This window comes from Urocitellus parryii, chromosome 5, assembly GCF_045843805.1.
Source record: "Urocitellus parryii isolate mUroPar1 chromosome 5, mUroPar1.hap1, whole genome shotgun sequence".
Lineage (NCBI taxonomy): Eukaryota > Metazoa > Chordata > Mammalia > Rodentia > Sciuridae > Urocitellus > Urocitellus parryii.
In genome coordinates, this window is record NC_135535.1 from 110,890,181 (window position 1) to 110,917,979 (window position 27,799).

Genomic DNA, 27,799 nt, shown 5'->3' on the forward strand with positions numbered 1-27,799 from the left:
CAGTGCTCCCCTCACCATAATGCTTTGTTTATGTTTGTGGCAAAACATCAGGTGCCATCTTACAAAGAATAAAAGTATCACCATCCTCCAGTTCAGAACAGTTCTTTCAGAAATCATGGTGACTGGTACAATAGTAACACTTAATGTTGTCACAGAAGATTCTATGGCAAAGGGACAGACATGACATCTTCATTAACAAGTCTCCTACCAGGCTGGGAATGTGGCTCAGAGGTACAGCATTTGCTTGGCATGTGTGAGGCCCTGGGTTCCATCTCAGTTATCCAAACCTCCCCCAAAAAAATCAACTCCTAAAAAGTAAGTTAATAAAGAGGGAGGAGGTATGGTTCAAAGGTGCTCAGTAAGTACAAAGTTTTGGGTTGAATTCCCAGCACCACCGGCAAAAAAATAAAATTAAATAAAGACAACACGTGTGGACAGTATGCCCTCTCTCAGGCACACATAGATTCAAGCCTTTAAGCAGGCTAGGAAATTTTTTTGGCATTCATTATTACTGACAGCAAGTATGTCTGACTAGGCAGAAGATATTTAGTATTTAGTAGTACAAGGAGTTTATTCCTGGTGAACTGATTCAGAGGAAAGAGCAATAGCAGCCTACAGGAAATTCTAGTTTGAAAGAAGACTTCATTCCACTGCAGAGATACTCTTCAACAGGGAACTAAGGGAATTATTCAGACCCTAAACCCCTCAAATACTGTGAAGCAAGGCAGCTTCAGCTCCTCTGAGGAATTCAAGCATTCTTTCCCTTTTGGTAAGAACAAGCATTAGCTTTTTCTTTCAGTGGGTACCAATGCCAGGAAAACTGCAGAATTTCCATAGGAAAGAATAAGAGAAGCCAGACATTAAAACCATCGGAAAAAAAACTATCTGAATCAGCCTGACTGGAACAGAAAGACCTTGGAAGAAAGTTGTTAAAAAGGACTATTCTTTCCGTTTTAGAGCTGTGTGTGGCCTTCAAATTTGTAGAAATACATGTATGTTAGATATTGTTAGTAACAAGACTGGCATAACTTCCAGTCAGAACTACTATTCATATTTCTAAAGAGAAACTATGGCATATGGATAAACCACAGACCAGGACTTTCTTAGATAATTCTAGGTCACAAGGTCACAACACACTGAAAACCACATCTTCAATTCCGTATCACTTACAAAGGCCAGAGAGAACTCAAGTCCCAACACTAGATAACCCCTATCGTATCTAGGGAATTGATATTATAAAATGCCTCACCTCAACAAATGTCCTGAGTGTAGTTTCAAATCCCATCTCCAATTTTCACTACATATTTTAGACATAAGAAAAAACAGTTGAAGTTTGTTCATTAACAATGTTTCTACTTTATTGTAAATAAATCTGCCTTGTAGTAAAATAGTCACATAATTCAAATGAAAAAAAAAATCACAGGAAACTTAAAAAGTCAATTATCCTCCCAGGGAAAAGTATTAATACTAAAATCTCTATCAATGTATTTAATCAAAAACATTAAATGACCAGGTGTGGTGTCGGGCTGGGCAGATAGCTCAGTTGGTACAGTGCTTGCCTTGCACGCACAAGGTCCTAGAGGGTTCAATCCCCAGCACCACAAAAAAAAATAAAATAAAATTATCAGGTATGGTGATGTACATATGTAATCCCAGTGACTCAGGAGACTGAGCCAGAAGGATAGAAAGTTCGAGGCCAGCCTCATCAATTTAGCAAGACTCTGTCTCAAAATAAAAAATTAAAAGGGTGACTCAGGGCACAGTGGCGCACGCCTGTAATCCCAGCAGCTCAAAAGGCTAAGGCAGGAGGATTTGCTAGTTCATAGGCAGTCTCAGCAACTTTGTGAGGCACTTAGCAATTCAGTAAGACCCTATCTTTAAATATTTTTAAAAGGGCTGGGGATGTGGCTCATTGGTTAAACACTCCTGGGTTCAATCCCTGTACCAAAAAAAAAAAAAAAGGATTGAGATGTAGCTCAGTGGTAAAGCTCCCCTGGGTTCAATTCCCAATACCAAAACAAAACTAAACAAACAAACAATAACAACAACAACAACAACAACAAAACAACTTAAATAGGGCTGGGGTTGTAGCTCAGTGATACAGCACTTGCCTAGCACGTGTGAGGCACTGGATCAGATCTTTGGCACCACATAAAAATAAACACAACTAAAACTAAAATAATAAATAAAAACAAGCATTAAATACATAAACAGAAGTCGAAACCCCAAGACACATTCACTCCTTCTTAGCAACAAATGAGTTAAAAAGTGATAAAAATGCCAGGAGCAGTGGCACAGGCCTGTAATCCCAGTGGCTTGGAAGGCTGAGACAGGAGGATTGCAAATTCAAATCCAACCTTGGCAATTTAGTGAGACTCTGTCTCAAAACAAAAAATAGAAAAGGTTGAGGATGTAGCTCAATGGTAAAGAGCCCCTGGGTTCAATCCCTGGTACCAAAAAAGAAAAGATAAGTTGCATTAACTTTACCTAGGTAACTAACATTACCCTAGGGCAAGAGAAATATTCAGGGAGTCACACATTTCCCTTGATGTCAATTTTAAAAATTAAAGAGCTGGTTTCTTTGATAAGAAAAAAGGGAGAACAAAAAAAATTTTTAATTATATCTTTAAGCTTCTGGTCCAATAAATTTTTAAAAATTGCCTCATTGCCACAATATCAAAGTCAATTCCATTTTCCCTCCAAAATCGTGAGTCATATCAAACATTTGGTGTCCATGAAAACAGCTGCTGTTTAAATTCATTCGATTAAAAATTGAGTTCCCAGAGGCTGTGGCTCAGTGGTAGAGTACTTGCCCAGCATGTATGAGGTACTGGGTTGGATCCTCAGCACCACATAAAAATAATAAATGAATAAAGATATATATGTATATTTATATATGTATATTTGAGTTCCCACTCCTAAACAAGTATAATCTAAATTCAACCAGAAAAGCTGAATACCAACTTTACCTATCCTACAGTTCCATGCTCACACTTAGTAAGTATCAATTTTTTTCTCAACTTGGGGTAAAAAAAAGCACCGTGAAATTTCACGAGTGTAGCTATTAAGTACACAGAACCTGATGAAAAGGGAAAATGGATGTCCTATACTCGAACCTCTCCTGTGTGACTTTTCCAAAAAAAAATGGTTTAAAATTGTTTATATGCTAGTTTATTATTTTTTAAATTTTATAGTTGTTGATGGTCTTTATTTTAGTTATTTATATGTGGTGCTGAGAGTGGAACCCAGTGCCTCACTCGTACTAGGCAAGCGCTCTACCACTGAGCTACAATCCCAGCCCCACATATGCTACTTTAAATAAGACTAAACCCTTACTTGCCAAATCTTAACTTGCCCCAGTAATGGAATAAAGAGCTAAGCATATAGTCGTCTTCTCTCAGACAATGCCAAAGTTTTGAGTCAATAATTTCACACGACTCTCCATTAACTTTCCATGAACCTAACTAACAAGAAAATAGACAGGCTGAGATTTCAAATCATTTCTTGCTCTTCTTCTGGCGGAGGCAGAAAGAGGGGGCACGGCAGAGAAAAAGGAGCCCAAACAAGGGGTATTCGAAAATAAAACAGTCCTGAGTGAGGGACAACTACTGGAAAACAGAAGAAAAAGAAGAACTTTGCATTCTCAGTCCTCAGACTCCGTTCCAGAATTCAGCACTACTTGCCAAAAGCAATGGCATTAGAGCAAATTACTAAATCTTCCGCTTCGACTCCCCGACACTTTGTCCAACCACTCTCAGTTATGACACTCCCAGGCAGTGTGCTTGCCGAGCGGTGCTAACGCATCCCAAGTAAGGGAAATCTGAGGCCCAGAGGGGGCACGGCGAGCTTGTAAAGAGAACTCCCAGAGTTCGCAAGCGGGGACCCGAACAGAAGTCTGCTCACGGTACAGGCTGCAGAGCCGTCTCTTCTGGGCTTCACCTTTAACAAGGGTGGTCCACCTGGGACTGGGGACAGAGGGCTCCCTCCCGCCGCCGCCTCAGTCCCTCGGGATGCGACGCGAGCCCCTACCCTCTGCCAGCAGAGCTCCGGGACAAGACCTCCACCTTCTCGCTTCAACCCTCCGCCCCGCTCAATAGGATACAACCGCCATCCCTTTCTGACCTGTCCCCGCGGGGTCCGAGTCCGTAGTGCGACGCCTCCATGCCGGCCGCTTCACCAGCAGCACCCACCACCAGACCCCAGGACGCCGATGCTAGGGTGGCAAGTCTGGCCGGCAGCCGGACCCCGCCCCCTGGCAACCACACCCCGCACTGTCGCCACCGCCTATTGGCCCACAGACCGGCCGCTCCTCCCTCATTGGCTATTGGTGCCAGCCGGCGATACGGGAGGGTTTCTAGGGGGCGGGAGGAGCGCGGGAGTTAAAGGCGCCTGCGCAGGGGCGGGGATGACACGCCTGGGCTTGGTCCCCTGGAGAGCCCCGCCGGGCAGGGGGCCACTACCGAGGGCCGAAGTCTGTGATCTCAGTTGCCTTTGCTCCGGCTTGCTGAGGAGCGCCTCAGTGGGAGGAGCCCATCCCCCAATACCGCCACACGCAGCGGCTTCCCGCACCCCACGGTGTACCAAGACCACCCAGAGTGCTTCCAGGAGTCTGTAGGTCTCCATTTACAAAACCTCTACAGACAGCTTCTCCGTAGTCCAGTCCTTTCTTTGATACCAGAGGCCTTCCTGGAACCACGCCTGTGCCTTCACTGCACAACACTCTTTCAGCCTCCAACTACTACAGCCCAAACTTCTTGATCATCCCCAAACCTGCTCTGAAAACACACCAGAGAATCCATCTACCTCTCTACTGCCTGTGGATATTCTTCAAACATTTCAAACATCGTTATCCAAGAGAGCCACTATCTAAACTTGGTAAACTTATACTCTTGTTTCTAATAAATCACGTACCCAACCATCATTCCTTTCTCGTTACCAACATAGCATTAGCATTATAGCCCCCACAGAACTTCCTAACAAAAGTTACTTACACATAGACTACTAGCATTCTGAGGTCAAAGTTTGCACATTCGTTTTGAATCCAGAAGTTAATTTGTTAAGGAGAACTTTGGAGAACACAGCATTACACTCACTGGGTCAGCTTCCACTCACTGGGTGACACTGAACATGGTTCATTTCTTTGTTGTCCTCTCCCCCGCCACCCAAATGGGGGATGGGTCCCAGGGTCTCAGCTTGCCAGGCAAGTGCTCTACAACTGAAGCACATCCCCAACCCTTGTAGTTCATTGTCTATGCTTTAAATTCCCATCTATAAAATAAGCAAAACCTGACAGAGTAGGCTTATGTAAAGGCTAAATGATGGGGTTGAATGCGATCACATTTGTATGAGTAAAATGATGGCTGAGACATTTCTTTGGGCAGTCCTTCTGCATTAATTACCATAAACAGTATTCTTTGAAAACTTTCCATATTTATTTACCTCAGTTTAAATCCTTAGCTTAAGAAACCATTTTTCTACCCTATTTAATTTTACAATTTCTTTCAGTTGGAAACAAAAATATAAAACACAAGCAAACCTAAGTGACTATAGTCTGTGACCCCTTCATCCCATTGTATTCATGAAAACAAGGCTTGCTCCATTTCATCTTGCCTTTTCAGATGAGCCAAAGTTGGAGAGGTGGCAGTCAACCATAAAAACTCTGAGTTTCCTTTGACTTTTTTCCATCCATTAAGTCAAAGAGGAAGCTGCCACTGAGCCTCAGAGTTAGTACTCAAAAAATGTGGACTGGGCTGGAGTTGTACAGTGCTGACCTAGCATGAAGAAAAAAAATCCCAGCACTAGGGGGGAAAAAAAGTGGAATTAATTAATTTAAATGAGATAAAGGATTAAAGAATAGTAGTTAAAAGAAATAAAACCTTTTGTGGCTAGGCAATATTACCACAATACTAACAGAAGCAAAGTTCTCTAAGAACCTTCTGTAGCCCTTTATTTACATACATTTTAAACAGTTAATGCAAGATATTTACAAATTTTAAACAATAAAAGAAAAATATGAAGTGAATAGTTCATGACACTAAATTCAACTGTTTATGAAATATTTTAAATTTGGGAATTGAATTCCCTTGCTAGGGCTCTAGTTAAAATATTTTTTCTGTTGGCACTATTTCTATTTTATTCTTTCAATAAAGTCTGTTATAAACCAGAAAAAATGACTTCATGAAAATTAGCAATTTCTGAGACTATGATGAGAGAACATGATGTCTGAGAAATCCAGTCAGCTTTTCACAAGGAACTGGCTACTGTTCAGCTTCCCTCTCTCCTTGAGGTAAGTCAACAGGTGCCTTCGTCTCCTCCATGTGACCTTTATCCCATACTTCTCTTCAGGGGTGTCTTTAACCAGAATAGGTCCAGGTTCTGGGCTGGTAGGAGTACTAGTTTGAAGGACACAGCTTTCAAGGCTGTTTTCCCTCTGATCTGGGGAAAAGGAGTTCTCCTTCACAGATGATGACTCTGGGGTCTGGATATCAGGTGGAATGAACACATAAGGAAAGTTCTGAAATGCATTTGCTGACAGTTCCCCACAGCTTTGGGGACTGAGCACTGGAATTAAGGGTTTTCTGGAAATGTCCTTTCCTGATTGATTGGGGCACCCCTTTACTAAGGGGATCCCCAGTGTCTCTGAACTGGAAGACAGCTGTGGACTCTCAAAGGTTAGACATGGAAACTTGCAGGTAGATTTTCGGCTTGAATGTCTTGCTTGGTCTTGGTGACGATGTTTCCGGTGGGCTGGGAAACAGCTTTCTACTGTTGTGTCAAACTGAGGTGTTACCTAAGGATCAAAAAAAAAAAGTGAACCAACTAGGCAAGAAAATGACATCCAAAGAGCAGAACCCTAAATGCGGTCCCACTATAGTAATGGACACAGAACAAAAATAGTTATCTGGTAAGACAATAATAATAAGATAAAGGGGTCAAGGGTGTGGGCTCAGTGGTAGTGTGCTATACCTAGCATGCATGAGGCCCTGGGTTCAATCCCCAGCACCACAAAAATATGTAATAATACTAATAATGGTAACAACAACAACAATAATAATAGAATATGAGCTTTAGGCAAGTTATTCAATCTCTCTGGTTTCAGTTTCCTCCTATATAAGAGAGAGGACAATGCTTCTTTCACTTTATCACATCATATAGCTACAAATGTTTAACTGTCTTTAAACTTCATGAGGGCAGGATTGGGATAGAGCACATACTTAGCATGCTCAAGGCATGGGTTTAATGCCTAGTTCAAAAACAAAAAGAAAACAAAACAGGGCCGGGATTGTGGTTCAGCGGTAGAGCGCTCTCGCCTAGCAGGGGTGGGACCCGGGTTCCATCCTCAGCACCACATAAAAATAAAGGCGTTGTGTTGTGTCCAACTACACCTAAAAAATTAAAAAAAGAAAAAAGAAAACAAAACAAAACAGAAATCATGAGGCAACAACCAGTAATCTTTTTCACCACTGACTTTCCAACATCTTGCAAAGTGCCTGACACACAGAAGGCCTTAAGTAAATAAATGGCAGACTGCAAGAACAGGGCACGAGACATATACAGAAAGTAACTAACATAGGACCTGGCACACAATGAGTACTCCGTAAGTGTTCATTCTCATCCACAGAATTTTAAACTAGGTTGCTTCTATAATAATGAAGTAATATGCTTCTTCCAAGCTGTCCTGATCAAGTCATATTTATTAAGCACTGTTAAGCACAGCATATGCTCTTGGCCTTTTTACTATACTATTTCTGTTATATAGTAGCTACATTTTCTTCCTGGATCTCCACCCACTACCCCACCTCCTTTTTTGTGCTAGGAATTGAATCCAGGGCCTTGTGAATACTAAGCAAACCCTCTACCACAGAGTTACATCCCCAGCCTCACTAAGGCAAATATGGTATGTGCCATTTTGGGTGATTTTTTTCTTTTTGTCAAGCTTCAATCCATTAAACAGTGGACAGAGTACTTAGCTAAATACTCTATCTTTGACATGAAGTTCAGGGAACAGTCTCATTTTTTATTTGACTGCCAATGGTCTGGTTTCTGACCTACTTACTAGGAAATGAAACTTTAACACCAAACTTTTGCAGAGGAATGTGGTAGTAAAGACTCCAATTCCATACCTGGGTCTGACCTAAGAAAAGAAGATATACCAGGGAAGATGGCTGACCACAGGAAAGCATACATTACTTTCATGGACCTTATTCTTTGGAAGCCCTGGTTCAAGAAGAGTTGACATTCTTTTTTTTTTTCCTCTCTTTGTTTTTTTGGTACTTGGGACTGAACCCGAGGCACTTAATCACTGAGTAACATCCTCAGATCTTTTTATTTTGAGATAGGATCTCACTAAGTTGCTTAGGGCCTTGCTAAGTTGCTGAGACTGGCCTCCAACTTGCAATCCTCCTTTCTCAGCCTCCCTAGTTGCTGGGATGCCACCATGCCCAACAATTAAAAGTTGACATTCTAAAAAGCCTAACCGTAAAAATCAAAGTAAGGATCCCTTACCCAAGAAGTGATAGTGCTGTGGTCTATAGGCTTGCTGGGCACCTGTCGAGTGTGGGTGATGGGCCTCTGTGGAGCTCCATAGTGATGTTTGGGGCCCTCCAGTGGCTGCTGGTGGAATAACAGCTGAGCTTTGAGGGAAGATTGGCCGCGTCTTCTTTTGGGAGGCATCAATAGGTGAATGAAGGGCAGTTAGTAACCACATGGTGCTGGCTGCCTTTGGGTTGTGGAGTAGGTTCCAATTCAAACCCATGCCTGCAAAGAAACAAAAGCTGTGAGAAAACAATTCAGATGATTCCCCAGCTCTTCCTGATATCCTGCCAGTCAATTCTACCAGAAACTACCACCTTGACTTCAAAAGATTGTGAGGAGCACAGGGTTTTTTTTTTTTATTTTTTTTAAAGTTGTAGATGGACACAATATCTTTATTTTTATTTATTTATTTTCACGTGGTGCTGAGGATCAAACCCAGGGCCTCATGCGTTCAAGGCAAGCACTCTATCACTGAGCTACATTCCCAGCCCAAGCATAGCCATTTATTTTTTTAAAAATTTTGATTCAGATTCTTGCTAAATTGCTTTGGGACTCACTAAGTTGCTAAGACTGGCTTTGAACTTGTGATCCTCCTCAAGTCCCTCAAGTCACTGGGATTATAGGCAGGCACCACTGCACCCAACAACCACAGCTTCTAATACTAATACATATACCACCAAGCAAAAACACAGTTTTCATATCCAACAAGGCTTATTCAATAAATATTTATTGAGCTCATGTTAACTGCCATATTGGACGCTGGGAATATAAAAAAAAAGAATATTTATTCAACAATCACTTATTAAATGCCAAACTCTTGGAGCAATACAGAGGTTCCTATCTTAAAAAGAGCTCAGAGTTGGACAGTAGCTTAGTGGTAGACTGCTTGCCAAGCATGCATGGAGATTGGATTCCATCCCTAGCACTGCAAAAAAGAAAAGGAACTGAAAGTCCAGCAGAGAACAGACATTTTCAACACAAACAGTACAATATATTTCAATATAATGTTTTTTTTTTTTTTAAGAGAGAGTGAGAGAGGAGAGAGAGAGAGAGAGAGAGAGAGAGAGAGAGAGAGAGAATTTTTAGTATTTATTTTTTAGTTCTCGGCGGACACAACATCTTTGTTGGTATGTGGTGCTGAGGATCGAACCCGGGCCGCATGCATGCCAGGCGAGCGCGCTACCGCTTGAGCCACATCCCCAGCCCCTCAATATAATGTTACCATTTGCTTCATGAGAGGCTTTCTGGACAAGGATATTCCTGACCTATGAATGGAATGGCTTGGAGAAGCAAAAGGCAGGGAGCGTTTTCCAGCCTGAGGAACAGCATATACAAAGCCCATCTTGGTAATTCGGGAATTATAAACTCAGTGTGGGTGGGTACGGAGTATGAAAAGAAAGGGGAAGAAATGAGGCTGGACATGTTGTCAGTGTCAGGTAGAAAAACCAGGTGAAACCATAGGATTTGGACTTGAGCCTGAGTAGTTGAGTATTTTCAAGCGAAGGAATATGATCATATTTGGCTTTTCTTATTTTTTCATCCCAGATAATTTCAAATATAAATAAAAGTAGACCGAATAATATAATGGGCCCCATGTACTCATCACACAGCTCCAACCACCATCAATCCATGACCAACCCTGACCTGACCATGCTCTGACCCATTAACCCCACCCCTACACTATGTTGAAGAACATATATTGTGAATCATTATATCATTCCCATTTACATAACTAAATAAATCAAATACAGATTCCTTAATATTGTAAAATAACCAGGAAGTGTTCAAATTTTCAAATTGTTCCATAAACATCCTAATTTTTTAAAAATTTGTGTACTTTATACAGATTATCCTGGCCACAGTATAAAAGGAGAACAATTACCTTGGAAGTGTGAAGACCTGTTAAGAGGTTACTGTGTCATCTAAGTGAGAAATGATGGGGGCCTAAATCCAGGCTGTCAGTGGAGAGGGGAGGCTGACACACAGAAGCAAGGTCCGCAGATAATGTGTCCATTGGATCTAGTAACCCGTGAACTTTACTAAGAGCCTTTCCTGTGGAATGGTGGGACAGACAAGTGTGAATACAGTAGGTAGAGAATGAAATGGGAGTTGCGGCTGAGCACACTGGAAAGCCACACAATAGGGCAGAATGGTTCTACTATACAGTACTATACTATTCATTCATTTGATCAACAATAAAAAATTATACACTGTGACTTAAATGACTAAGCAGTGGAGAGAGATATAATGAAAGAAAATGGCATAACATCTCCACTCTCAAAGGACTTACATTCTAGTTGGGAAGTGAAGAAAAACCAAACACAACAAGGGGTTTCAATGGCTTTATGCTTTTGTAGACAGGTTTGTCAGGGAAGGCCTACCTGACCTGAGTGAAGAAAGGAGAAAAAAAAAAAAAAACAGGTAACGGAAAGACAGGAGCAAAAATTCCAGGTTAAGAGAAGAGTAAATGCAAAGACTCCAAGGTAGAACTCTGACATGTTCAAGAAACTGGCTAAGGCTCTGCCTCCTCTGACTGGCACCACACCCATTCAAGTGTCTGAGCTCAAACCTTTCACCTTCACTTCAATCTCAGTGCTCAGCATGCCTCCTACAGACTGGCAGCTAGTGCACACATAATTCCAACTACTTAGAGACTTTCCCTCCCTTCTTTGTAGAAGGCACCCACTTTTACAGGAAGCTTCAGTTCATCAGAAAAGCCTTCCCTGTCCTAAGGTAAGATCTCATCATAAATAATAGGCAAGAGAATCACCTGAGGCCAGGAGTTCAAGACCAACCTGGACAAAATAGGAGGCCTGGTCCCCCACCTCCCGGCCCCACCCCCTAAAAAAATAAATAAATAAAGGCGGTGGGGGTCCGGCCTATCATCCCATCCACTCAGTTTGGGACTGAGGCCAAAACCACAAGTTCGGGGCCAGACGCAGTAACTTAGTGAGACCATCTCAAATTTAAAAAATAAACAAACAAATAAATAAAAGGGCTGGTGATGTCGTTCCGTGGTAAAGTGTCCCTGGTTTCAATCCCCGATACGGAAAATAGAAAGAAAAAATCAAAGTATCACTTTACAGCTATAATTAAGTATGTGTTTATTTGGTTCTTGGACAATGTCTGCTCTGTGAGGATGCTCGGGGGAAGGAAAGGACCTCGTCTGTGGTTGTATTTTCAGGCTCTAGAAGTGCCTGGCACACAGCAGCTGCTCGACAAAATTTGAATATGCACTAGTCCTTCTAAAGGTTTGGCTTCAGAGGGGGAAGAGAGACCCGTGGAGAGGACGCGAAGACGCCGCGCTGAGCCAGGGCTCCCGGGGAGTGCGCGCGTGTGGGTTGGAGACCCGCCCTGGAACAGGACGGCAGGCCGCCCGCGGTCGGGGGAACCCGACCCTCTAACTGGATGTAGGCCGAGTGCGATCTCCGCGGGACGCAAACAGACTAACTCAGACCTTTAAAGACGGTGAGCAAAGCCGGAGGGGAGCCAGGGCAGCGTCGCCTGGCGGGAAAAGGCGAACGCGCGTGCGGGGGGCCGAGCAGACGGAGGGCGCCAGACCGGGGTCCCGCCATGCCCCCGCGTCTTCACACTGCCCTCGGCTAGCCCTCCCCGGCCGCGGGGACCCCCGGCTACCAGGCCCCGGCCGCCGCTGCCCCACGAGCCGCCAGCCGCCTTACCCGCCCGGCGGGGCCGCGGCCGCCGCTCCTCTCTGCGCAGAGCGTTCGAACCGGAACGCGGAGACACGTCGGCGCCGATTGGCGACGCTCCGTCACGTGATCGCAACGCTCCGCCGGCGCCAATTTCAAACAGCGGAACAAACTGAAAGCTCCGGTGCCGGACCCCACCCCCGGCCCCGGCCCGGGACCCCCTCCCCTCCCGGGCTCCCCCGGGGTTCCCACCCCTCCCGCACCGCCGGGACCCGGCGGGCCTGGCGCGAGTCCGTTTCCGGGCCCTGGCCCGGCCCCAGGTTGGAGAAGCCACAGGCGGCGACCCTGGGATCTGGAGGTGAGCGGGGCGCAGGCATGGATCCCGGGCCCTGCCCTGGCGGAGCGGGGAGAAGGGCTCGGGCGCCGCTTCGGAAGGTCCTTCGTGAGTTCATGGCGTCCAGCTGCAGGACGCGGGACGCGAGCGGAGTTTTGGGGCCACTCGGGAAGGGGGTCTGGGAGAGGGTGCAATATGTGTGTGTGTGTGTGTGTGTGTGTGTGTATATATATATATATATATATTTTTTTTTTTTTTCCTGCATCCAATCTTCTGGCCTCGGTCATCTCGCTTCTTTCTCCATGCACCCCTTGGACTTCCCTGCAAGTTTTACTTCTGCACCCTGCCCATGGCTCCAAAAGTGGCCTACTCTCTGAGTAGGGGACTGGGGCTGGGATGAAAACTGAGCTGGTTATGCATTGAGTAAAAGACCATCACACACACACACACACACACACACACACACACACACACACACACACAGCTCCCCTGCGCCCGGGTGTTCTCACCATTAGGCAACACTGCCTCCACCCTCTGCTTTTGCAGGATTCTTGAGAGTATAGCAAGGTTTCCCTGTTCAGAATGGGGATTGGAGCAAAGGAGTGACGCTATAAAGTGTTAGCATTATTAGGAAGAGGCAGGTTAAAGGAGTTGAAGAGAAAATTAAGACTCACTCTGTGGAAAAAAGGGAACAGTGCTTACCTATTGAGGTGAGTGGGCCTGGAGGGATATGAGGCAGAATTAAAATTGAGTTTTGTTTTTTTTTTTCTTTTTTGATTCTGGTTTATTTTACTTAACATAATACTCTCTAGTTACACCCATTTTTCTACAAATGACATAAACTTCATTCTTCTTTATGGCCGAATAAATATCCATTGTGAATATATACCATGTTTTTTCTTGTCTATTCATCTGTTGATGGACACCTGGGCTAGTTCCATAACTAGGCTACTGTGAATTGTGGTGCAGTGAATGTGAATGTTCACATACCACCACACACTATTGAATTCTTAATCTAGCTCTCTTGGGAGCTAAAATTGAGTTTTGAAGGTAGAGAAAACTGAAATATAGAGGGAAGGAAGATGACAGGGTGGGGAAGGCCTGAGAACTCTAAGCAGATGGTAAATGTCAAAAAAGTGCACTCATTCTTATGGGCATAGAAGGTGTCCTCAAAAGGGTCATGGAATTCCTCTGTCTCTCAAAGGACCTCAAAATATAATGTGAGGATTGTACTTAATGGTAGAATAGTTCGCATATCTATAAAAATCAAAATAACCCCCCCCTTTTTAAAGATAAGATTTCTTAGCATTTCAGAACCACCTTAGCATATTAATTATAGCACAATCTAGAAGTCCAGAGATAGTTATAGTCTTGGTTCTGGAAGAGAAATTAAATAGTAAAGTAGCATTCTTACAAAGTTAAAATATGGTGGAGCTCAGGATATAGTTCAGTTGGTAGAGTGCTTGCCTTGCATGCACAAGGCCCTGGGTTCAATCCTCAGCACCACCCCCCAAAATAAAACAAAACAAAGGTAATATATGCAAAAACAGCTGGGCATGGTATGAGCACATACCTATAATCCCAGCAGGTTGAGGCAGGAGGATTCCAAGTTCAACCTGGAAAAATTAAAACCTGTTTCAAAATAAAACGGTATGGGGGGATAGTTCAGTAGTAAAGAGCCCCTGGATTCAAACCCCATTACTGGGTGGGGGTGGGTATATGGAAATACTACAGTGTCACTATATAGCTCTTTTGCAAATTGTGAAAAGATACAGTTTTTAAAAATTAATACAAGAGATGAGCACGGTGGCACACACCTATAATCTCAGCGACTTAGGAAACTGAGGCAGGCGGATCACAAGTTCAAGGCCAATCAGTAATTTATCAAAGCTCTAAGCAATTTAGCAAGATCCTATCTGAACATGAAAAAGTCTGTGGATATAGTTCAATGGTAAAGTGACCGTGTGTTCAATCCCCAGTACCAAAACTTAAAAAAAAAAAAAAAAAGTAATGCAAGAGGGCTAGGGTTGGGGATCAGTGATAGAGTAGGGATCTGTGAGAGTATTTGCTTAGCATTCATAAAGACCCTGGGCTCCATCCCCAGCACTACAAAAAAATAAAATAAAATAAAATTCAAGACTCCTGTGAAGTAAATTGTACCCAATAGAGTTGTGCAGTGCAAAATCTGTATTACTTTATCATGGGGTTTTTGAATAGAGAAGTTTTGTGAACTGGGAGATGATTTCTCCAGTGATGTGGCATTACTACAATCTGCCTTTATCTCCTAATTCTGTAGGCATTGATTGTTATCATTTACAAAGTAAATTGACATAAAAATATAAAGGATATTGACATAAAAATATAATCTCAGCTACTCAGAGGCTGAGATAGGAGAACCACAGTTTGAGGCCAACCAAGGCAATTTAGTGAGACTCTGTTGAAAAGAAAAATGAAAAGGGTTGGAGCCATAGCCCAGTGGTAGAGCATTTCTGGGTTATATTTCTAGAACAATAAGGAAGCAAATATGTATTTGTGTGTCTATGTACACAAATATATACACACACATTTATACAAGGGCTTTATCTAATATATACACACACATATTTGTACAAAGGCTTTATCTAAGAATAGGTTATTGGATCAGAGTTTTGTGCGGGCTTCTAATTATCATGTTTTCCTATTTCAGCATTTTCCATTTCCATCCCTATAGTCACTATAAGTAATCTATCTGTATTATAGTTGGCAATAATAGTTTTCAACATTTTTGCAGCTGTCTCACTCATTCTTGTAGTCATTCTTAAGCTTCCAGGAGACATTTCCAGGAGACATTTGACTATCTCCAGTCCAATCTGTCTCCCCCCACCACCTTGAATTACTTGCTACAGTTGTAGCTTTCTTTGGCCAGTAGGGTTTATCTCCTTATTGTCTGAGGTTTTTATAAAGGCCTAGGGAGCGTTCACCTGGACCTTTAGGCTTATGTTCTTGACCATATGTGCAGAGGAACACCTTTCTGTGAGAGAACCCCTTCTCAGCTTAACAATCTCTTTATGTCCTACTGTTCCTTGTACCTTGTAGGGTCCATTCTTGTGATTCTCAATGGAGAGTGAAAGCACAGATTAATAATGAAAACCAGCCCCCGGCGGCCACTGATTCTCAAAAGACGGAGGCTGCCTCTTCCTGTTCAAGATGCCCCACATGACACATCAGAGGAGGAACCTAAGAAACCCCCTGCCCAAGAGGAGCCTAGTCAAGCACAGGCCTCCAAAGAGGTGGCCGAGTCCAACTCTTGCAAGTTTCCAACTGGGATCAAGATCATTAACCACCCTACCATGCCCAACACGCAGGTGGTGGCCATCCCCAAGAATGCTGATATCCAAAGCATCATCACAGCATTGACTGCCAAAGGAAAGGAGAGTGGCAGCAGTGGGCCCAACAAATTCATCCTTATCAGCTGTGGGGGAGCCTCAACTCACCCTTCAGGACGTCAGCCTCAACCCCAGACCAGCAATGATTCCAAGAGGACAGAAGTTATCACAGAAATATTGGGACCAAAGCCTGCCACTAGGGATGCAAATGTTCTTAGACCACCTGGACCCACTCTGGGGCAGAGACTGGAGAACTGTGGTATGTGGTCTGCAAGGCAAAGGGATGAGGAGCCTGGCCTTTCCTCTCTAGTGGCGAGTCAGCCATGTTGATGCCCTCAACAGATAGGCTGAACCCAGGGAAAGTCTTGACTTTTTCATCCTTAAACCTTGATACAGATTCTCTGGTACTGTCAAGAGAGTTGTAATCATAACTTAGCATTTTTATTGCCTTCTCAATTTTGGGAAATGATTTATTATTTTGGTTTATTCTTTCCATTGAACTTGTAAGGAATTAAATCTTTCTTCATTGTAAAGGAGCAAACTAAAGCATGAGAAAGAAAAGTGACTTTTTTTTGTGTGTAGATATTAAGTAACTCATTTGTAAGGTTGAAATGCAATTTGAACTATGCTCTTGAATTTCTCCTGAAACCCATTTTGGGTTAGAGTAACTTAGAGCTATGGGAGATTTACTGTGTGTTCTCTTGTCCCTAAGGGTAGAAGAGTGATTCCCTAACCACCAATACTGATGGGTCTTTTGGGATAAGCAGCTGATCCTATTGGATCAGGCAGCTAAGTGGGGTCTTGAATTGTTTTCCCTCTAGCTGGTGGTGACACAACAGGCTGTCCCCTGGACAACAGCTTAACCAACATCCAGTGGCTTGAAAAGATGAGTTCTGATGGACTGGGCTCCTGTAGCATCAAGCAAGAGATGGAGGAAAAAGAGAATTGTCACCCGGAGCAGAGTCAGGTTAAGGTAAACAATTCTGTCATTCACTAGGAAAATCAGAGCCAATGCAGGGAATTTCTAAGAGGAAAAATGGATCAAGTGGCTTGCTGGAACAGAATTTCCAAGTTCTAGTAAAAGCACTCAGTGCTCTTCTGTATAACTTTTGAGCTACTTTCTACCTGAGATCTTTTTCTCCCCATCTGTGAAACTTCCTTGAGGGCAGACTCTTAGTATTCTACCCTTCTAGATATTCAAGAAATGAGTAATAGTCTTACTTTGGGAAGCTATTTGAACTTTAAGTAACACAGCTATATAAATTGACTATGGCTTTTTTTTTTTTTTTTTTATGGTACTGGGGATTGCACCCAGAGGTGCTTTACCACTGAGCTACATCCCCACCCACCCCACCCCCTTTTTTTTTTCAGACAGATTTCACTAAGTTGCTTAGGGCTTTACTAATGCGCTGAGGTGGCCTCAACTTGCTATCCTCCTGCCTCAGCCTCCTGAGTCACTGAGATTACAGTGTGTACCACCATGCCTGGCTTGAGTATGGCATCTTATTTGTTGGAAGATGTTCTGTAATATTAATAGAAAATAAAGTGAACTAGGGGTGAATTTTAAATACTTTTCCAGCAATGAAAATTTATTTATCAGTTATGTAGTCTGTTTTTATTTTGTTCATAGTCACCAATATCACACATTTAGATTCTTTAGTATATACCCTTTAATCATTCATTCATTCATTAAAAGTGAAAATTTACATGAAGCTGGCCATGGTAGTGCACGCTTGTAATCCCAGCAGCTCAGGAGGCTGAGGCAGGAGGATCGTGAGTTCAAAGCCAGCCTCAGCAAAAGCAAGGTGCTAAGCAACTCAGTGAGACCCTGTCTCTAAATAAAATACAAAATAGAGCTGGAGATGTGGCTCAGTGGTTGAGTGCCCCTGAGTTCAATCGCCAGTACTGCCCCCCCAAATTGCATGAATGTATACATTAGAAAGTATTTTTATGTGGTGCTGAGGATGGAACCCAGCTCCTCACACGTGCTAGGCAAGTGCTCTACTGCTGAGCCACCACCCCAGCCCTCATTAGTAAATATTAATTGAATCATATACTTAAATATTCAATTGTACTTTATAAAGTTCTATCTTAATTTTTTGTTATTGCTGGTGATTGAACTCATGGCTTTGTGCATGGGAGGCAAGCACTCTACCACCTAAGCTAAATCCCCAGCCCTATCTTAATTTTTAAAAAGCAAATGATCAGGTCTTTGTCCAAGATTTAGCCAGATGTATGCTTTGAAGACATTTATCTGTCCCAAGTTCATGAGAATGTTTTTCACAAACATTGGAACAAGATGGGTTATTCACAGCATATCAGAGTTGACTACAAGTCTAAAAAATGGTCATGGATTAGTACAATAAAATCTCATAATCTATAACCCAGCTCTGAATATTTTCAACTAGGAGAGAATGAACTTCCTCTTAATATTGAACAATATCTTCAACAAAATGAGTGACATCAGAGAAGTAGTTCCTCACTCACTACAATCTAGGCTAGGTCATTGAAGATCCTAATCCTAAAATTTATGCCACTGTGGAACAGCAGTCTCAAATGAGTGGGATTCTAGGATATCTCTATGGGAAAAGGTTCCTCTAGAGGATGTTCTCAAGGGGCTCTGGTTGGAGAAGTTCTTGTGAACTCTCTTTGTCATTCCCTCTTCTCTTTCCTTTTGACTTCTCACATTCCTCAGATGGAAGAGCCCTCAGGAACATCAACATCCTGGCAGGACTCTGTGTCTCAGCGACCACCTTACTCTTACATGGCCATGATACAGTTTGCCATCAACAGCACTGAGAGGAAGCGCATGACCTTGAAGGACATCTATACTTGGATTGAGGACCACTTCCCCTATTTTAAGCATATTGCCAAGCCAGGCTGGAAGGTAACATATCCCATAACCACTAAAGTCAAAGTCACTGTGGCCCAAGCCTGACAGATGGTTTCTGCTGTTGTTCTGCACTTTGTATCTACCTCTGGGTCAGACATTAAGTGCAAAGGATGCTAGAACTATAAACAGATATGTCTTTGGATTGTAACTGATCTCACTGAATCTAAGCAAAATCATCAATGACAGGCACAGAGATGCATGCCTTTAAACCCAGTAACTCAGGAGGTGATGCCAGAGGATTGCAAGTTCAAAGCCAACCTCAACAACTTAGTGAGACCCTGCCTCAAAATAAAAGATATCAACAAGATCCCTATAATGACTTCCTTGGTTACCACATGAGGTTTATAGAGAGACTTCAGTATAGTACCCAAGCCTACCTTTGTGCCACACTGAACAGTACCTGCAGCTGGAGTAGTGAAGTAATTTTATGAAAAGATTTGTGTGTGTGTGTGGTGGTGGTGGTAGGGGTTGAACCCAGGGCCTTATGCATGCAAAGCAAGCACTTTACCAACTGAGCTATATCCCCAGCCCCTTATGAAAATATCTTAATAAAAAAGAATCAGAACACTGAGATTCACAAGATTGATCTCCGGTAATGTCACATACCATTTACAGTTCACAGGTTCAAACTTACAAGTCAAGTTTTTAGAGAGGTATTTAATTCTAAGATAAAGATGGTCTGTCCCTGTTTTGTTTCATTTTCCCCACAGTAGAACTCTTAACTTCACACTCTTAATTAACTTAAATTCCTAGTTTTGGGGTTCGGGTTGGGGTTGTGGCTCAGTGTTAAGAGTGCTTACCTGGCACACGTGAGGCACTGGGTTCCATCCTCAGCACCACAAAAAATAAAATAAAGGTATTATGTCTATCTACAACTAAAAATATACATATATTTATATATTTGTGTGTGTATATACACACATACACAGATATATAATAAATAAAAATTCCTAGTTTCTTTCTTTCTCCTTATCTGTTTCCCTATTAATTGCTATTTCACAGTCTCTGCCTTCCTAGCTCTCCAGGGTGTGGTTTTTTTGTTTTTTTTTTTTCAGTGCTGAGGATTGAACCTAGGACCTCACATATGCTAGGCAAGTGCTCTTCCACTGAACTATAACCCTAGCTCTTCCAGGTCTTTCCTTGTTTGCACATAAGCACGTGTGTATGTGTGTGTGTGTATTAAACTTTATTTATTTATTTATTTATTTATTTATTTATTTATTACTAGGCATTGAACCCAAGGGTGCTTTACCACTAAGCTATACCCCCAGCCGTTTTTATTTTTTATTTTGAGACAGGATCTTTCTAAATTGCTGAGGCTGCCTTTGAACTTGCAATCCTCCTGCCTCAGCCTCCCAAATCAGTGAAATTACAAGTGTGTGTCACTGTGCCCAACTCCTTTTTTATATTTCGCTGAAAACTTTTTTTACCTTTTGGGTAGAAATGGGATTTGTTGGGTTGGAGATATAATTCAGAGGTAGAGCTCTTGCCTAGCATGCACTAGGCCCCGAGTTCAATTCCCAGTTCCACATAAAAACAACAACAAAATGGATTTGCCTGAAAGGGTTATCAGACTTCTACTGGAACCAGCAGGTGGCTGCCTCTTTGCTGATTCTGCATTTGGCCCCAGTGTAGACTGTCCTAACTGTGAAACTTTGCTTACCCAGTGCCACATAGAAGCCCTGGCTATGGCATCAAATCTTACGTCATATTTGATTCCCAGAGAGATATATCCCTGAATCCCAAAACCAGTTTCCCAATATCTAAAAAATTTTTGTTGGTTTTGGTACCAAGAATTGAACTCAGAGGTGCTTAATCACTGAGCCACATTCCTATCCCTTTTTATTTTTTATGTTGACACAGGGTCTCACTAAGTTGATGAGGCTGGCCTTGAATTTGAAGTCCTCCTGCCTTAGCCTCTCAGGTCACTGGGATTATAGGCATGTGCCACCATGACCAGCCTGAAAAGTTATTTTTTTCTTTCATACTCCCAATACCTTTAGATCTTTATTGACTGTGCAAAAGACAGTCTGCTCATTTCTCCTACTGCAGTAGGATCTCTGAAAAACACATTGGCTGCCTGGCTCAGATTGTCTTCCTCTCCCCACACAGATGTAGTGGCAGGCAGAATTTGCAGATGTGAAGTTCTGCAAAGGGTTCTTCTTTTCACCCAGATTCTGTGCCATGATAGAGAGCTGGAAGAGAGGGGGAAGCTTCGGGCCCAAGGCGATGAGCCTGGGGGCAAGCCAGGTCTTTTCTTTATTACCATCCTAAGGAGTGGCACCAGGCTTTATCCCCATGGAACAGAAGGACAAACAGCTGAGATTGTTAAGTGTGCAGTGTCAGGAAGAGAGTTGCTAACAGGCAATGTTACAGGGAGCCTGGACAAAGCCTGTGCTGAGCACGTGGGATAGACTCCCACGCTTCAAAGATGATGTTTTTGAAGCTAAATTAGCTGATAACGGGTCTCCTTCCTCTCATTTCAGAATTCCATTCGCCACAATCTTTCCCTCCATGACATGTTTGTTCGGGAGACATCTGCCAATGGCAAGGTCTCCTTTTGGACCATTCACCCCAGTGCCAATCGCTACTTGACGTTGGACCAGGTGTTTAAGGTGAGTATCCTTCTTTCTTCTAAATAGGATCAGTATTGAAGGTCATAGCGGACATCTCAAGAGGGACAGACTCTCCTCATGATGCTCTCATTTGGTCGGAGAATTAGGAGCCAGCCAGCCAATTAACAACTTGCTGAAATAAGTAGAGTTGACAAATAACCAAATCATGCACTTTTGTGGACTGGGGCATGAGAAGACTGTTCTGATCCAACATAGAGGACTTCCTAGAGCGGTGCTTCCCTAATTCTCCTGTGAATAAGAATTTCCTGGGACACTTGTTACAATACAGCTCTCCAGGCCGTATTGTTCTAAAATCAGGAGCCTATCGGAGTTCCTGGTTCAGTGGATCTGGAATGGACCCAGAAATTTGTATTTTTCACAAGCATCTCAGGTGATTCTTACAGAGAAAGTCTGGGAAGGTTGCTCTAAAAACACCCTTCTTTAGGCTAGAGACTAGAAGCTGAGCCATCAGAACATCTTTTCAGAAAGATGCTATTGTTTGGGGACCTGAGTGCCCATAAGGCTGTGGGTAGCTGTAACCATTCTGGGAGGGACAGTTGTTCAGGGTGTCCCTTGGCATCCATTAGGAGTAGGTTTTTTTCCCAGTCTGGTCAGATTGACCACGTTGGTGGTAACTTCATCTCATTTCTCTCCCACAATGCTTGGCCGCCACCAGCCACTGGACCCAGGGTCTCCACAATCGCCCCAGCACTTGGAATCAGTAAGATTCTTTTCCTCTGGCTCGGGGCTTGGCCTTGTTTTCCTTTCACTGCTCAGCATGGCTTTAGTGGGCAAAGACATGGGGATGGGATTCTATGGCTGTGTGACTGCCAGCCTAGCACACATAGCACCCAAAAGATCTGGGAGTGAGGAACATGAGACTGCTATTGCCACTCCTCTTTACCCTCCCATGAGCATCACAAAGATGCACTGAGCAACACAGAGCAGGGCACAGCAGGAGAACATGCCATTGCAACTGCCTGGCATAGGCCTTGCAGGTGACAGTTTGTTCCCTCTGCCTTATTTCTTTACTACTAAGATAACTATATGCTTTAGCATCCTCTGGGGGTGGTGTCAAGACCCATGGGTGAGGTGGTAGGACTGTCCTGCCATCACATGACCCTATGCCATCCACCTGTCCCCTAAACAAGGCTTGAGATATTATGCTTACCCGCATCCCTCCCTCAGATTGGCTTTTACTTTCTGGGCTGTTGGTTAGCTCAAGTGCACCAGCACAGCCTGTGGGGTTCTGCTATCCCCCTTTACCTTATTAACCTAGGTTTCTTTCTTTCCCCATCTTCCACATGCAGCAGCAGAAACGACCCAATCCTGAGCTCCGCAGGAATATGGCCATCAGAACGGAACTCCCACTGGGTGCACGTGAGTACAGGAAAGTGGTCCTCAGGCCCAAGCCTTGTTCTGGGGGCATGTATGGTCTTTAGGGAATCAGACTCCAGATTCTGTTTCCAGCTCATAGGGATCTGAACCCAGAGAAGGACAGCAAAACTCCTGGTACTGAGAAGGGAAGAACCCCTCGCCCTTCTCTTCCTGATCACTCCTGTTTCCTCCTAGGGCGGAAGATGAAGCCTCTGCTTCCTCGGGTCAGCTCATACCTGGTGCCCATCCAGTTCCCAGTGAACCAATCACTGGTGCTGCAGCCCTCAGTGAAGGTGCCACTGCCCCTGGCAGCTTCACTCATGAGCTCCGAACTTGCACGTCATAGTAAGCGAGTCCGCATTGCCCCCAAGGTGAGTGCCCTCTGCTTTTCTGTGAAGAGAGACTCCAGTCACTCCTGGGTGTTCCTTGAGATTCTAAATCTAGTTGAGTAGTCAACGCATAAACACAGGAAAACTGAATAAGAGCTAAAAAGAAATTTGGATTATGACATAAGTAGTATCAAAAGCCGATTACTACCTGATGAGTTTAAAACAACGAAGACAGGGGCAGGGGATGTGGTTCAAGCGGTAGCACTCTCGCCTGGCATGTGTGCGGCCCGGGTTCAATCCTCAGCACCACATACAAACAAAGATGTTGTGTCCACCGAGAACTAAAAAATAAATATTAAAAATTCTCTCTCTCTTTCCCTCTCTTTTTTTTTTTTTTTTTTTAAGGTGATTATGACAGGTGGGCTGGGGCAGTTAGGGAAAAATCCAGAAGGGAGGCAAATCCTAGAAGAAGTGGATCTGGGAAAGCCAAAGAGCTGCCAGGCATGGTGGTACATGCCTATAATCACAGCAACTCAGGAGGATGAGGTCAAAAGATCACCAGTTCTAAGCCAGCCTCAGCAACTTAGAGAGACCCTATCTCAAAATAAAAAGAGCTAGGGATGTAGCTCAGCAGCAAAGTATCCATGGGACATGAGTTCAATCCCAATACCACAAAAAAAAAAACATAAATTAATCGAAAAAGACCCACATATTGACAGTTTAGTACAAGGTCTTCCATATTTTACCCATGTTCATAGTATGGCATACTATGCCATTGGCGGATAGAACCCAGGGCCTCACACATGCCAGGCAAGCACTCTACCACTGAGCTATATCCCCAGAATAGTAAATCCAGGAACTCTATCACTGACCTACATTCCCAGCCCTTTCTATTTCTTATTTTGAGACAAAGTTCTACTAAATTGCCAAGGCTAAATTTGAACTTGTGATCCTCCTGCCTCAGACTCCCAAGTAACTGGGATACAGGTGCCACTGTGCCTGGCTTCCATGAGTTCTTATTGGGTTAGAAAAAGACAGTGGCCCATGCTTATAATATTAAATATTCAGAGGAGACTGAGGCAAGAGGATCACAAGGTCAAGGCTATTCTGGGCAACTTAGCAAGATTGTCTCAAATATAATAGGATAAAAGAGGATGGAGAACTGGGGGTGTAGCTCAGTGATAGAGCACTTGCCAACTCTGTCCACAAGGTCATGGGTTCATTCACCAGTACCAAACACACACAAAAAAGACGTCACAGAAGTTCTTCCCAGGTACTTGATATAGTTCTAATTTATTGCTTTTTATGTCTGCATAACATTCACAGATTATTGACTCTTATATTTTTTATGGAAATATTTTGTTTCTGGGCTGTTGTTTTTTTCCAAATGTTTTTTAGTTATACAAGGATACAATATCTTTATTTTGTTTATTTATTTTTATGTGGTGCTGAGGATCGAACCCAGTGCCTCACATGTGTAAGGCAAGTGCTCTGCCACTGAGCCACAACCCCATCCCTTGTTTCTGGGTTTTTACCCTATGAACAATAATGTGATAAATATCTTCGCAGCAATCTTTCTTACTAGTGCTTTTATGTCTATGAGATAAAGTCCCAGATATGAAATTGCTAAGTGAGAAGGTATTCTAAATTTTACTAAATATTTCTAGATTGTATTCCAAAAACCTGTGATGATTCATATTTCAAACAGCAATATAAGAACTATATAATCACTGGCAATTTTTAATATTTGCCAATCTCAGGGCTGGGAATGGAGCTCAGTGGTAGAGTGTTTGCCTAGCAGGAGCAAGGCCCTAGGTTTGATCCACCAGCACCACCACCACCAAAAAAAAGGTTACCAATATTTGCCAGTGTAATGCTATGTTTCCTTGTTGATTCATAAGATTGAGCACCTTCTCATTATATTTGGTCACTTGAAGTTGTCTTCAGTGAATTGCTTATTTATGGAATGGACATTGCCCAATTTTCTGTAGGGTCTTGTTATTAATTTGTGAGAGCTCTGTTAGTAAAATATTGTTTTTATGTGTTTATGCTGAAGATATTTTTCTGCTTCTCCTGCTTGGTTCCTAACTGTATATGGTCTCTCTGGCCACAGTAAAATTGTATATAATCAATATGTCTTTCTTCTCTTGCAGCTTCTGGGCTTCCAGTCTTGGTTAAGCAGGTCACCCTACCCTCAGCTTGTGCATGTAGTCTTCTAGATTCTCTTTTAAGATTTGTATGATTTTCAACTTTTAATTTTTATGTTTAAATCTTTATATAAATGGGTTTGATCTCCAACACCACAAAGAAATCTTTGTACCCAGTGTAAAATAGATATTCAATTTTATTTTCTCTGAGGTGGATTCTAATTATGCCAGTACCACATTAAATATTCTTACCTTTTTTTCCCTCCTGTTTGGTGTTAAGAATTGAACTCAGGGCTGGGGATGTGGCTCAAGCGGTAGCACGCCCGCCTGGCATGCGTGCGGCCTGGGTTCGATCCTCAGCACCACATACAAACAAAGATGTTGTGTCCGCCGAAAACTAAAAAATAAATATTTTTAAAAAAAAAAAAATCTCTCTCCCTCTCTCTCTCTCTTTAAAAAAAAAAAAAAAAAAAAGAATGGAACTCAGGGCCTCTGTTACTGAGCATGTGCTCTACCACTAAGCTAGACCCCCAATTCCAATTCATTCATCTTTTATCCCCAGAATGGAATTACCACCTTCATCATATATATTATATTCTCATATTTAAAAGAAGCTTTTAATTGTATAAAACCAGAGATATGAAAAATTGTGCTCTATCTGTATGAATAAGAATTGTAATGTATTCTGCTGTTATAAATAAAAATTAGAATTTAAAAATAAATAAAAGAAGCTTTTAAGGACTGGGGATATAGCTCAGTTAGTAGAATTCTTCCTTCGCATGCACAAGGCCCTGGGTTCAATCCCCAGCACCACACACACAAAAAAAAAGTGAAACATATTTAAAAGCTTTTAAGATTTTAAAAAGACAAGAGAGCTGATGGCATATTTCAGTGGTAGAGTACTTAACCTAGCATGCTTGAGGCCCTGGGTTCCATCCCCAGCAACACAAAGGGGAAAAAAAGGAAAGAAAATTTAAAATAGTATGACAAGATGATCGGCACCAGTATGTCACTTTGTTTGGTGATGGTTCTATATCCAGCCTGGTAGCAGCTGGTTGAATGTAACCCCTTTTACCTTGCCTCTGCTTCCCTTTCAGCTGCTACTAGCTGATGAGGGCATAGCCCCTCTTCCTACTGCAGGACCAGTGAAGGAGGAGAAACCCCTGCTTGGAGAAGGGCTGTTGCCTTTGCTTCCAATTCAGTCCATCAAGGAAGAGGAAACTCAGCATGGGGAAGACATGCCACAGTTAGCAAGACCCATCAAAGTGGAGAGCCCTCCCTTGGAAGAGTGGCCCTCCCCCTGCCCATCATTCAAAGAGGAGCTGTCTCACTCCTGGGAGGATTCATCCTGCTCTCCTACCCCAAGACCCAAGAAGTCCTACAGTGGGCTTAAGTCCCCAGCCCGATGTGTCTCAGAAATGCTCGTGATTAAACGAAGGGAGAAGAGGGAGATGAGCCGGTCTCGAAGGAAACAGCATCTGCAGCCTCCCTGTCTGGATGAGCCCGAGCTGGTCTTCTCAGAGGGCCCCAGCACATCCCGACGAGCTACTGAGGCCCCCCTCCTGGCAGAGCCTGTCTCCCACCTGAGCTGCCTCCAGGAGGAGGGAGGACCTTTCAAGACCCCCATTAAGGAGACTCTGCCCATCTCCTCCACACCGAGTAAATCTATCCTCCCCAAAACCCCTGAATCCTGGAGGCTCACACCCCCAGCCAAAGCAGAGGGTCTTGATTTCAGCCCAGTACGAACCCCCCAGGGCGCCTTTGGCTCCCTGCCTGACTCCCTGGGGCTGATGGATCTGAGCACCACGCCGCTGAAAAGCATTCCCCTCTTTGACTCACCCCGAGAGCTCCTCAATTCAGAACCCTTTGATCTTGCCTCTGACCCCTTTAGCAGCTCTTCCCCCTCTGATGTGGAAGTTCCCAAGCCAGGCTCTCCAGAGCTTCAGGTTCCCAGTCTTTCGGCCAATCGTTCTCTGACTGAAGGTCTGGTTCTGGACACGATGAATGACAGCCTCAGCAAGATCCTGCTGGATATCAGCTTCCCTGGCCTGGAGGAGGACCCACTGAGCTCTGACAACATCACCTGGTCTCAGTTTACTCCTGAACTACGGTAGAGACTGGACTTGACCTTGCCTTGCTGCTCAAGCTGTCCACCATTCCAGGCATTCATGTGGCTGGGCAGTCCCAAGGCTCAGTGTACCCCAATCCCTCTGAGTGAGGACAGCAGGCAGGGACCGTGCTGCTCCTCTTAGCTCCCCAGCCTGATTATGCCAAGGCAGCAGTCACACCTTAACTGCTGCTGGGACCTTTGCAAGCAGTAGGGTAACTGGTCTCTGTGCCACCTATGCTTCTTGAGAGAATCTGATTCCTCTACTCTCCTTGCCATAAGCTGAAGGGTGAGAATGGCAAAAGTAACGGTAAAAAGGAGTTAGTACTTCCCCAAACCGTTTTCATTCTGTGCCCAGCAGTCTCACCTTCCCTGCTCCTTGTAGGGTGACCCTTGTAAATAGTGTAAATTTTCCAAATTATCCTCTAATTATAAATGTAAGCTTAT

General features: G+C 43.4%; 3 protein-coding genes across 9 annotated transcripts in view; 1 reads left to right on the forward strand and 2 right to left on the reverse strand.

Moving 5' to 3' along the window:
• Positions 1–4,208, reverse strand: part of Tulp3 (TUB like protein 3) — a 61,876-nt gene extending 57,668 nt beyond the window's left edge. Inside the window, exon 1 of the mRNA XM_026407274.2 lies at positions 4,123–4,208. Within this exon, the coding sequence (XP_026263059.2) occupies positions 4,123–4,163 (41 nt within the window). The 5' untranslated portion in view covers positions 4,164–4,208. The remainder of the gene's footprint in view (positions 1–4,122) is intronic.
• A 1,352-nt stretch (positions 4,209–5,560) lies between these two features.
• Rhno1 (RAD9-HUS1-RAD1 interacting nuclear orphan 1) lies at positions 5,561–12,276 on the reverse strand. The gene is made up of 3 exons (XM_026407260.1): positions 12,216–12,276; positions 8,506–8,757; positions 5,561–6,790 (listed from the first exon to the last, which is right to left on the reverse strand). The coding sequence occupies exons 2-3, from the start codon at positions 8,671–8,673 to the stop codon at positions 6,236–6,238; spliced, it is 723 nt and encodes a 240-aa protein (XP_026263045.1). The 5' UTR covers positions 8,674–8,757; positions 12,216–12,276; the 3' UTR covers positions 5,561–6,235.
• Positions 12,277–15,641: 3,365 nt separating this feature from the next.
• Foxm1 (forkhead box M1) lies at positions 15,642–27,359 on the forward strand. 7 transcript variants are annotated; one of them, XM_077798870.1, is made up of 9 exons: positions 15,642–16,140; positions 16,706–16,857; positions 18,580–18,771; positions 21,053–21,068; positions 21,244–21,392; positions 22,069–22,113; positions 22,703–22,772; positions 22,965–23,140; positions 26,343–27,359. In XM_077798870.1, the coding sequence occupies exons 1-9, from the start codon at positions 15,642–15,644 to the stop codon at positions 27,357–27,359; spliced, it is 2,316 nt and encodes a 771-aa protein (XP_077654996.1). The 7 variants fall into 7 exon arrangements, with proteins under 7 accessions (XP_077654996.1, XP_026263049.2, XP_077654997.1 ...); XM_026407264.2 differs by lacking the exon at positions 21,053–21,068 and having other exon boundaries at positions 15,642–16,143; positions 21,264–21,392; XM_077798871.1 differs by lacking the exon at positions 21,053–21,068 and having other exon boundaries at positions 21,264–21,392.
• The last annotated feature ends 440 nt before the right edge of the window (positions 27,360–27,799 follow it).